Source organism: Ostrinia furnacalis, unplaced genomic scaffold (assembly GCF_004193835.3).
Source record: "Ostrinia furnacalis isolate ACB-3 unplaced genomic scaffold, ASM419383v2 OfSCF5095, whole genome shotgun sequence".
In the NCBI taxonomy this organism is placed as follows: Eukaryota; Metazoa; Arthropoda; class Insecta; order Lepidoptera; family Crambidae; genus Ostrinia; species Ostrinia furnacalis.
In genome coordinates this window covers 140,420-153,177 of record NW_021135334.1, presented here as the reverse complement: position 1 = coordinate 153,177, position 12,758 = coordinate 140,420, and the positions used below count along the sequence as shown (strand labels likewise).

Genomic DNA, 12,758 nt, shown 5'->3' with positions numbered 1-12,758 from the left:
CCCACTGGACATCCTTTATTTCTTCTTCACTTCCCAATATTTCATTATACACCGAAAATAATATTCTACTAAGAATTCATAATTATTTTTTTTGTGTTTTAAGGCCGGTTTTCTTTAATCAATCCTTATCAAAATCAACTGTCAAACGTCATTATGTTTTTGGTCAAAACATTAACGGTTTTCAAAGTTTGTACATAATTTCAGATTGAAATTTGAGAGTTGAAGGTCATTTTCGTTTTCGTTTTCGTTTTCGGCCGAAAATGAGACTGCAGCCGAAGCTTCGTTTTCGTTTCCGTTTTCGGCTGAAAATCCATATTCGGTCGGACACTAAATTAAGGTGGTATTTGCCTTTCTAACCGATCTTTACTTCTATGTAAATGCAACTCTCTCGCATTGATTTCGAACGGTCAGTGTATGTTTTGACGTTTAAACTACTGAATTTTATTTTTTTATTTTGGTATTGAACCTTGGCGGAGGACGTAGCCTCACATTTTTGCCAAAAAATACTTTAGGAGCGTGCCTATCATATCTGAAATACACATAGATATTAAAATTCATGTTGAAACGACGCATGGTATATTCTACATAATGTACATTCTGCATTGTAGGACCTAAATCCAGGCAAAACCGCAGGGTGTACCTAGTCTAAAAGTACCTTTGCTGCAACAGCTCTGGACAACTTATTACCGTTCATGGTCAGTGATGTACAAAAGGCTGCCAAAATATCAGCAATTTGTGTCTGTGTCAGAACTTTGACACTGAACTTTGTACCAGGTTAAATCTTGTTAATCCACAGTTTACATATTAAAGTTTATATGCCACTTTAAAATTAAATTACACATTATTTTCATGCACCCAGAAGTCATCTGTAAGTATTTAAGTAAGCAAAATCGCGATAGCTTCAAATGGAGCCTTCAGAGGTCGAAGACGTCACCTGCCGTGACTGACGGTGCGGTCACGCAGCCCACTGTATAACTTAATGGCCCATTGTACTATTTTAAATCTAAGGGACTTTACATGGAACGATTCAATTATGAAGACCTGTTATCTGTTACAGAAGGATACAGTTCTGTATAACCCTTTGCCAGGCCCCTCTTTCCCACTGGGCACTCAGGGCACGTGCCCAGGGCCCCGCGTTGAGGAGGCCCCTGTCATAAAAGATCCTTCTCCGGATGAGAAGGGCCTCCCTTGATCCTTATGTTCCCAGGGTCCTCAATAGGTTAAAGACCGCCCTGCCCTTTGCTGCCTTAACGTCATCAATGGTCAAGTGCCGAAAGCACTCAGGCCTCAAATTAGCGTATTAACCATCTTTGGAGCGTCTTTTCTCTTTTGAACTTCCAAGATATTTCCCATTTTTGTCTCAGGATTCAGTTCTCTGACTCGTCCCAGTTGTGTTACTGTAGTAAGGGCTAAATACTTGCATTGCTGTAGAAATTCATAAAATTAAAGTAAATTCATAGAATTTCAAGTCCGGTTCTATAGATTTCAAACCGTTGACAAGAGATGTCTGAAACATGTTTAGCGTTAATTTCATTTAGATGTTGAAACGTTGTTGCGCAAGTAAGCCTTTTTCATGCTAGTTCGCTTCGAGGGCGATTATACAAGTCTTCGAGTGTAAATGCTCAAATAAGTGTTTCTTATTGTTACAAGAGATGGAGCCACCGAGCAAGGTGATTTTATTTAAAAACAGGATTTTAAATAACTACAACGAACGGTACTGCAAGTTTATGTTTCTCAATTATTATACCCAATTTCGATGTGTGATATTCTATCGTTTAAATATAATCGCTGGCATTCTAGAATATTATAGAATTATTGAATGGCCTTAGTAAACCGATTTGCGTTACATCCTATCCATGGAATGTATTAGTTTATTTTTTGCCGAATTTATCTGTAGTTTGTTTTGTAAAAGACTGAATTTTCGAGTGCAAGCGTTGAAATGGCGACATTAACACTATATTTGCGTAACTGTGAATAAAAGAGATAATGTGGTGTCAAATATGCTGTTTTAGGGTTCTTTAAACGGCTAATGTAAGCTTTTAACACTCTTAAGTAGCAACAATACCAAAGACCATACAGGTTACGAAACTTGAACAACAAGGCGCATAACACGGTCACGGCTTAAGGTGTTTTTTTCGTGAAACATTATAACCACATGAAATGAGAATGTTTGTAACGCCTTAATACGGTCGGTGATTATGCAAATGCTATTAATTAGCAAATTGCACTAAATATAAACTTAACTACCGTATCTGATTGAACATGAGTAACGTGACAGATGACAAAGATTTATTAACTAATTTAATCAGTTTTTTCAATTTTAGTTACGCTTCATTAGCCGTATTTGAGAATGCATCAATTTCCATTGTGTTTTAATAAACTTAATTAGTAACTTTTTGTATCAAAGAAATATGAATAATATAGGTTACACAAAGCTGTGTTATAATAAGTAAAAAGTAAGTTATTGACAATTCTGCCATTATTTTTCAATTAAAAAAAATGTATACCTAATAACGAATATAACTAAAAACTTAGTTTATTGCTATTTAATCATTTGTTCTTCTCTTTCACTTCAGTTTTAATTGTAGTGTAATCTTTAAAAATTAAATTATGAGTCAGTATTGTTACTCTACTGGCTTATTTTTAAATACATTTTCTTTTCAGTCTTAAAAAAGTATTGTTTTTTACTTTTCATCTACTTAATTCAACAAAAACCTCTATGTTCGTGTTCTTATCTATTTTTTATTTATTTCGCTTCATTATTTATTCTTAGAATTAAATTGCAGTATATAACTTTCAAACGCGTGCGTGCGACCTTTAGCTAAACCATAAAAATATACATGCATCGTAACGTACCTATCGACTGGTAATAATAACGACAATACAAATCACGACTTTTTCGTCATGTCGTCTACTTATTATTCGCAAGCTGTGCTAAAGACATCTTTTAACAAGGAAGTGGTTGCCAAGGTTAAACTTTGTGATGCGGTTGAGATAACTCTTATCATTATCTGGGGGCACGGCAGTGCCCCCACCAAGTCGAGCACGGCCGTACCATCCTTTTCTCGAAGCAATTCAGGCCATTTTCGACCGCCTGTAACTTCGTTCTGGATAAAACTAGAAGGCTGAATTTTCATTAGCTATGCAGGCATTGTAAAGACACGGTATATTTCAAATTTCATTCAATTTGAACCAGTAGTTTAAGAATTATAACGGGTCAAAGTTACTTAATTTTGTCACTCACTGACTCACTGACTCACTGACTCACCGATCATCAAAACTCTAAGGCACTTCTAGCAGACCTAGAAGCTTCAAATTTGGAATATAAGTAGTGTTTGGTGTATGAATCAAGGAAAAACTAAAATATTTGGGGGCACGGTAGTGCAACCGCCAAGTCGAGTAAAATTTTTCAATTTCGGTCCAGTTTTCTAGATACATAACTGCTGTCTACAAAATACAAAAAGAAATGAGATCCCATCAAAAACAATACTTGTCAAAAAAACCAAGTCTCGCAACTCAGTTGTTCTACGGTAAAAAGTTGTGAGATCCATGTAATACCAAGTCCAGGCCAGGAAATCTTTAACGTTTTACATAAATATATTGACTTGGCCATCGCATGAAAACACGTGTAAATTAAATTATTTAGTGCGATGGCCAAGTCAATAATTTATGTAAAACGTTAAAGATTTCCTGGCCTGGACTTGGTATTACATGGATCTCACAACTTTTTACCGTAGAACAACTGAGTTGCGAGACTTGGTTTTTTTGACAAGTATTGTTTTTGATGGGATTTGTATTACTTGAGTTTGTTCTAAGCGAAACAGATTTTACGTCCATGTATTTTATTTCAGTTACATCTTGGGTAATTTATTATGAGCGTAATAAAATTTAATTTAAATACAATTACGTGGATGCCGGATTACTTAACTTGGTAAGGTATAATTGAGTTGTTTTTTGTTCCGGTAGTTTTTTATGCGGATTATTAATAATTTCGGGTATTGTGGAATTATATGAATAATGTATTAATTAATATGCGCCGCCATAAGATGCATGACAAAAACAGATGGGTCTCTCGATAATGCAACAGATTCGACAGAGGAAAAATCATAATTAATAAAAAAAAACATCTTAGTAGTTGTAGAATTCAGTAGAATTTCTGAATTATCCATTAAAAAGAATTATTTTAACTTTTTAGTAACTTAGATATTTTTGTTTTTAATATATGTAAAAAATTTAAATATAAAAAATTAAATGTGCTAACTTCAAACGTAAACAAACTAAAATTTTACGATTTTAACAACTTTGTTATTTAAATTACATTTCAATACAATAAACGGTTGGTAGGAAGAAGAACCTATTATTAATTAACATCTGTCTAATGTCTGTCCGTTTACACCGAGTTGGTAAGTAACGCGTGGGTACCACGTGGGTTCAGCACGTCAGATGTTACATTTTGACGCCATCTGGTACCTCCTGGATCGCTTCTAATAACCATTTCTCTTAAGATGTACAGACAGACACATAAAGATATTTTTATGCTTGGTGTTACAGGTTGCCATTTAGCAACAGTTTCTTTTTTTTAGTTTAATGTGCCCATTGTACTAGATTATCACCTAAAAATATACAAATTACGTTACGTTGTAGAGATATTACATCATCAACCCTTTTAAGATTAAATTCACAATTAACATTCGTAATTAAAGTATAATTATCATCACATATTTATGTTAATAGGTTAGGTCAGCTGTTATTTTGTGTGTCAAATGGCAAATGTAATTTAAAAACTTCACTTAACATTACGATAAAATTCGTACTATATTGAAAAATGTTATCAATTCTTTGATTTAACCAGATAAATTATATTTTTGATAACTTTCATGCTAATTATTTCGTAATCACGATGACTAAATCGGATATCCCGGATACGAAGGAGTATAATCAAATGAAAAAATGATTCACTTCAGCACAAAACGACAAGTTTGAAAATAATTCTCTACAAACCAAAATACATATTAAACTCGAGTCAGTATGCTACTAATACATATTGTGAAAAGTTTGTGCGGATTTTTTTAGTCTTTTACACAACTGTTTTATGAAACTGAACAGTGAATAGGTCATTAAATATAAATACGAGTAACATACAGTCTAATAGCAGAAAAGAACTACGGAACTTTATAAGGGTTGCGAACTTGCGACTCAAGTTGAAAAAAGCTTACGAAAAAAAGATAAATATGATTGGAGGATCATTGCCACAGTAAATGATGTGTAGAGTTTGCCAAGTATATCTGTATATGTATAGATAATAATCCACAAATATTCAATATCACGTCTCTAGTAAGTGACGCAACGTCTCCAAGCAAATATTTTAATACTAATATCTAGATAAGACAATCAAATCAGTGGTTATGTGCGTGTAATATAAGAAATCGCCAGTACATAGAATAAGCCTTGTAAATACGATACAGTTTTGCTAGCCCTATGGTAGGCCATTGTTCGTTGAATGAGCCATTGAGTCGGAAGCGTCCGATCATGCATGTCAATATACTCCCGTGCCTATGTGATTTGCAATCACAAGTCACAATACATCTTTAACACATCTATTTCTAATTTTAGTTTTCGTGACTTATCCCTTGGTACGACTGCTCAATGCTCATCAGATATTTTTGTTGTAAAATAACATCTATTACGACCACATAAGATGCCAGTGGTTAACTTCTGGGCTCTAAGTAGATATTCAATTAAAATAAATTGCATTAACAGACGATACGAAAACGCGATTAGTGATTTGACACAAGAATCCAATGATTGATGTAAAATTAATTATAATAGGGAAAATTTATATCAACACTCGTTATCTCTTGATTTTCCCTAATTTATTTTATCTAACGAATCGTATAAATCGGACAGTGAAAATAAATAAACAAGTGATTATACACATATCTGAGTGTAGTCATATTCGTTGTATTATAGGTAGAATATAGACCATCCAATCATATAAATGTATCCTCGTACGGTTCCAATTTATTTTATTACTAGTCGACTTCATATGAAATAGGGTTACTCAATAGAGTTATGTCGTAGGCGAGGAGAAATTAAATGAAATTATAATACATACTTTTATCTAACATAGTGCCTTGTTGAAATAATCTGTTGCAAAGCTAGAGAAGATTCTTTGAGAATACGGGCAGACCTCAACAAAATGGCTGGCAAGAGCTGGATAAAAAAGAAGAAGGTGCTCTTTGGTATTACGTGGGGAGGCTTACGTCCAAACTGTGGACTGCCATAGGCTGACATCATGGATACTTTTTATACTTTTAAATCTCTTAGAAAAGCAAAAACAAAAGTATTATTCAACACAGTCGTATCTGTTTTTAAAACGAACATGCATTATACATTTTATTATAAACCAATCCATTCATATCTGTCCAGATATTTCAACGCTGTTAGATGAATTTGAAGTTGAATGATGGATTATTAAATCGCCACGATATACCTACCATCTTAAGCTGGCATATTAGACAGGATTTATGAACTCTACGATAAACAGATCGCGCTTGAGATAATCCAAGATTAAAATAGTATACCAAGGCACAAATAAATGAGTATTCTATTTTTATTTTCATGAATTATATAAAGAAAACAAATGAAACTATAATAAAACATTTGAATTATTAACATCTTGTTTAGGTTTGCGAATTTTACTTTACAAGAGTTTAACTGACGCTGACGCGCGGTTATTTTTAGCCAACTGCAGGATTTTGGCTGTGTTCCTTATCAATTAGTTGTTGCAATGTCTAAATTTAGAAAAACATAGGCTTTTGAAGCGGAACAGCGACGTTCTGTTGTTTTGCCGGTATTAAAAGTATAAAATAAATGTCGTTATGGTCGGGCAGAGTGGCAGCGAGGACGCTCGCCCTAGGTCGCTTCATGGTCACGCTTCACGCGTCATCGCACGTTGTATAAGTAAGCACTAACAGATACAAAGCATCGCTTCCAGTTACAGTCTTTTTACAACCGCACTCGATATTCTATCTATGGGCCGAGGTTATATTGTTCAAATTCCTATACATAAATACTATTAAATACTGATTATAAACTAATCTTGTTGCCAGGAGTATTACAATCTCGGAACAGGACTTCAGATTCAGTGTTTAAGTGGCATAATAATATCTAGTAAAAAACTGACTCTACATCGTCAATCAAGCGACAAATAGCAAATTCGAGAACGCTTACAGTATCTGTTACGAAACGTTACAGATTACATTTTATTTTTAAAGAAAATCTTACGTAAAACATGACGTTTCACCTACCACAACATGCAATCTACTGACAGAATGTCTGGCTTTAGATCTATCTGGCTGATGAAGCAGATTGGTCGTTCGCAAAACCACGTGGTCGTGCCTATATGCGGACGTTTACATTGTATGTACCACATTGGACTTAGATTGATACAATCACGTAACATGTGCCATTCCAAATCTGTAACCAGGCGGTTTACACCGGCTTTTTGTTCGCCTCTATTCGAAATACTAATAATAACTTGCAAATCAGAATATGTAGTCACGGCTAAAGGGTAATATTACATATGCAAAGCAACCTGGAAGTTCTGAATGTCGAACAAAAGGCGTGGTCAGACGGCAGGTCGCGGCATGGCATATTAATCGAGTGTGATATAGGCATATAATTCGACCCAGTTGCGTGTAAACAAAGCCAGCGGAACAGGGTCGCAGACGTTTCGGCGAGGTGAGCGACCCCGCTATCACGGCGATCATTCCGGTTAGCGGTGGCTTATCACCGGCCGGCGCATCAGCGGCGCAAGCGCAGCAACGCCAACTAGAGCGGGAAACTGATTTTTCACAGTGATTTACTCCAACTCGTACGGTGACAATGGCAACATGATAACGATTACGCCTTCGTGAGTTGCGATTTGTGCGTGCGCTTGTCAGACAAGTATCGGGACACGATTAAACAGTTAATCTTCTTACGACCCACTCACATACTGTTTTTGTAACCATGTAGATATAAGTGTGAATAAATTTGCCGTATTGTAATGAAAAGCGACCTCAAAATAGTTTTTGGAACGCCGGCAATAATTACCTAACTGTACTTGTTCCTCGTTATTTTATTTAGATAGCTACGGCTGGGTATACTAATCATGATGTAAAATAGGAGTTGAAATCATAAAATAAATTATATACGTATTTCAATATTAATTTCCTTTATGTTATTATCATACCAATAGGTATTGCCAATTTGATGTTAAACTGATTTTATATTCATTTAAATTGGCTAACAGATTTGATGCAATAAGTCGGCGATTGAGTATGATATCTGCTGTGAGAATTTTCTAGAATACAGGTAAAGCATGAACAGCCTTGCGGCGACTTCGACCGGACCTCCAAATTACACATAACAGTGCCGTAGCCGAGTGGGACAAAAACGCGCAAGGCCTCGGCGGATGAGACGCTTCCTCGTGCAGGCGTTAGCACGCCATTTGAAGGGCTACCAAAACCGCAGTTAATGGAGATTATAGGAGTAGCAGCTGTTAATGTTTCTGCTGGTCAAAAACAGATAGCTGTAGAAACCCACATAGACTGCAAGTTGTTACTTCCAATCTGACATGGATGTCATAATAAAGCTGTATTTGAGCAACAGAATGGGCCCTTCAAACGCTAATACATAATTGCTTTTATATTAATTAATGCTTATTCTTTAATTAAAAGTCTAACGCCTGCACGATGGATTGCAGAATTGTATTCCACAATATAGGTTCAATTAATAAGAGCCGATTTATGGAATACCTTTCTGAATTAAGGATTTTTGAGGATATTCATCAGAAATCGGCCCTTACTAGAAGTATTGTCGCATGAGTGAAATACTTTAGTTCCAACGTCGCTTCGATTTCAATTTTAATAAGTCAAGAAATTAAAGTATTGTCATTTTGATGAAAAAATACAGAAGAATAAGATATACACCGTAGAATTGAAATCGAAACGAAATAGCATGTAAAATAATGTTACTATAGTCTCGAATTAAATGTTAATTGCTATAACATAATAATAGAGCGGTACTATTTCATCAATCACGAAACATTTAGATTTGTAAGCATTAAAGATTTATAGTAACATTATTTTAACGACAGGTTACAAGATAACGAGTATCAATATGATATCACTATGCGCCTGCTTAATCCATTTATCGGAAAATTTGTAAAATTATCTTTATTATGATTCAAATCATTAAGGTGGGTCAAAAATGCTTGATATGATAATCGACACTCGGAATCTTATGATAATGAAAATACCGTAGTAACTATAAATCCGATTGCATAGAGACCTGTCCTGAAGATTTTTTGCGTGGCAGTGGCGTGCTCAGTTCATGCCTTTTTATAAAGGATACTATCATGCAGGGTTCGAGGATATATATCAAGGGATATATATCAAGATATAGGGTGTTTCTTGTAGACCTATCGATTTCACCCCCATGTATGTTCTACGATTTTTCATAGTTTAGAAGTTATCGTCAATTTTGTGATTTTTTCAAATTGTATGACCCAGTAGGCTTTAAATTTTTTTATCTTTTTTTTGGGTCGACTTTTCTCAGATTTCTTTTTTTTGACAGATTCCCTATTAATTGCAGATTTTTGAAAAAAATAATCAACTTCCTATCTTTGATGCAAGATACAAAATTTTTGCTAGAAACATAAAAAATATGCTATTAGCGGAACATTCTAAAATTTTCAACTTAAAAGTTAAAAAAAAAAGAAGAAATTCCATAGGTCCAAAATAATTTTAAAAACTGCGCAGTTTTCTGAACTTTCATAATAACACAAAAAAACATGTACTTAATATGCCATTATTTTCTGTAATCGCTCCACTAATGTGGTAAGTCGGAGATTCCGTTACATGTTTTTGACTTTCTTAGAGCTAAGTAATGTTTGCAATCCCTTAAGTTTACGTTATGTAGAACACATTTAGAGACAATAACTGAACAGAACATTGTTTTATCCACATTGAGTTTGTGTTTGTGTGTGTGTGTGTGTGTGTGTGTGTGTGTGTGTGTGTGTGTGTGTGTGTGTGTGTGTGTGTGTGTGGGTGTGTGTGTGTGTGTGTGTGCGCGCGCGTGTGTGTGTGTCTGTGAGANGTATAATTTTTTATTATTTGTTGGCCTTTTTTGTGTATTTTATGTATTTTTTTAGTATTGCCTGTTATTTAGCATTGTTACTGTTTTTATTGTATCAAGATATACCGCTTAGTTTAAAAGTTATTATGTTTTCTTTACAATAAGTAATTGGAAGAAAAAAAATTCTATAAAAAATTAAAAAAAAATCACAAAAATTTTTTGACCTCTTTTTTGTCGATAAAAATAGGTCTAGTTTCATCTATTTTGATATGTACACTTTAACGTGACTCACACTGTATATCCGATATATATCCGATATATATCAAGCCGGTTTTGATGATATACAGGGTGTTTGGCGCATCGTGTGCCAAAATGATTTGGCGGATAGAATGGGTCATTTCCTATATTTTCAGCCCCCATAACACGTTCCATGTCAGGCGGCTACTTTTATATTAAGTTTTTTAGTAATTTCACCAAAATACCCAAATCGCATCATTTAATTTCAATTAAAAAAAAAACTACTAAGCGTAGCCTCAAAGTAAATATTTTGTTTTGACGTGCATTGACATAGAGTTGCATCAAATCTAAATTTACTGGCAAATATCATCTAGTTTTTTTTTAATTCAGCTTTTAACTTTTCCGAAAAGTTAAAAATGGACTGAACATTTAAGTTTACATGGCTATAAATTTGTATGAAAAATCTAAACCGCTTAAGTTAGACGCTTGAAATTTGGCAAGCAGGTACCTTAGTAAACTTGAAGCTTAGTTACAAAAGGATATTGCAAAATTCCCACGGGAACGGGAGTTAGCGGGAAAAAACATTTGTATGAAAAATCTAAACCGCTTAAGTTAGACGCTTGAAATTTGGCATGCAGGTACCTTAGTAAACTTGAAGCTTAGTTACAAAAGGATATTGCAAAATTCCCACGGGAACGGGAGTTAGCGGAAAAAAACATTTGTATGAAAAAATCTAAACCGCGTAAGATAGATGAAGGGGGTAAAACGGGATCCACGCGTACGAAGTCGCGGGCGGCCGCTAGTTTATAATAAATATCGGATATTTTCGAACCCTGCTATCATGTACATATAGGTATATGAATATTGTATTATACCTTTACAAGAGTGTGATCACGCGAGGCTTTTTACAGATCCATTTAGGAGCCTGTTTTAATTCAGAACAGATCGCAGTACACTTGGACTGTAGTTCTAAAAGTTATACAACAGTATGTAAAGCAGGATAGTTATACGTAATATGACGCAACTTGTATAATCGAATAACGCGTTAAAAAAACATAAATTTCAGCGTATCTCATCGCGTGTTACAACCTTCCTGCTTTACGTTTTCATAATAGCCAGGAGTTCATACATGAAAAACTCTATAGTAGTGATTAAGAGCACTAATGTACGACGAGTTAGTGACGTCAAAACAAGCACTGTAACTGCTTGAAGCACCTTGAGATAGATTATACAGACGAATTGAGATAGAACACGCATCTTGAACTGAATGACTTAAAATAGTTTTGTCATGATGAACGTGACTATTATCTGTTTTTTAATCAAAAGCAGATTTCAAGGGTTGGAGACTTACCATCACAGGTGGCCGCCATGAATTTGCCGTTTGGAGAAAAGTCGACCAGGAGCACGGTGCCTGGGTGTCCCTTGAGATTCTTCAGCAGCCATTGGTGGCTGTATTCCGTTTTTCCTTTCCATGGTGCGCGTTTTTTACTCTTCCCACTAGCACGGCTTTCGGTCACAGCCGTTTCTGAAGCAGCCTCTTCGTTGGGAGCATCTGGAAAATACCATTACCATACGTTTTATATCTCAATGAGAAGAACATGGTGTGTTACAAAAATAGAACACAAAAAAATTTAGATTTGTAACTAATCTAAATTTAGACAAGGAAGCCCACCAATAGGGTAATTTTAAAAATACATAGGCATGTATATTGAGTTTAAGTTGCTCACAGCACCTACCTACGCCATTTACATATACTTACATAGTATTATGACCAATTCAATTTACTTTGTATTGTATTACGTGTCTTATCTTACTTTGGACTATGAATACTTGTATTACGCCGTTGTATTACAAATTCAACAACATTCGAATTCAAAACACGTGTCATCATTCCTCATAATAAGCAAAATAAAAAGACGAGCATTCATTAATGTTGGAAAATCTTATCTCTGCTCTCGCGCAATTTGATTACTTTTCGTTTGCGGTAATACATGGTTAATGTTGAACTTTATCTCGATCACAATAAGTCTCACAGAGATTTTGAAAGTGGGGAACCTCATCACAACAAAGATTCTGCAGACAATAGCTTCCAGTGACATAGAAAGTTCCTCTACATCGAGTTTCGACTGAGAACATGGCGCTACATGTAACAGAGCAATATGTATGTATGAAGATACGTATACTTATACGATATGGAAGCTATGGCGATGACCGATGACTCACTGCAAGACAACTCATCTAGCGTGGGCATCCCAAGCTTTCAAGTCATGCTGTTAAATTAAGAACCGAATCATACTCGTCAGTTTCACTTGAAACTAATACAGAAGCTACGATTCTAGGATATAATTTTCTCACGCAAGTCGAATGCAAAGTGCAATACGTCCCTGTTCTGTTCGTCT

The 12,758-nt window shown here is 35.0% G+C and overlaps 1 protein-coding gene across 1 annotated transcript in view; it reads right to left on the bottom strand.

Moving 5' to 3' along the window:
* Window positions 1–12,758, bottom strand: part of LOC114360594 (transducin beta-like protein 2) — a 95,995-nt gene that overhangs the window by 74,788 nt on the left and 8,449 nt on the right. The window contains exon 2 of the mRNA XM_028315338.1: window positions 11,711–11,911. Within this exon, the coding sequence (XP_028171139.1) occupies window positions 11,711–11,911 (201 nt within the window). The remainder of the gene's footprint in view (window positions 1–11,710; window positions 11,912–12,758) is intronic.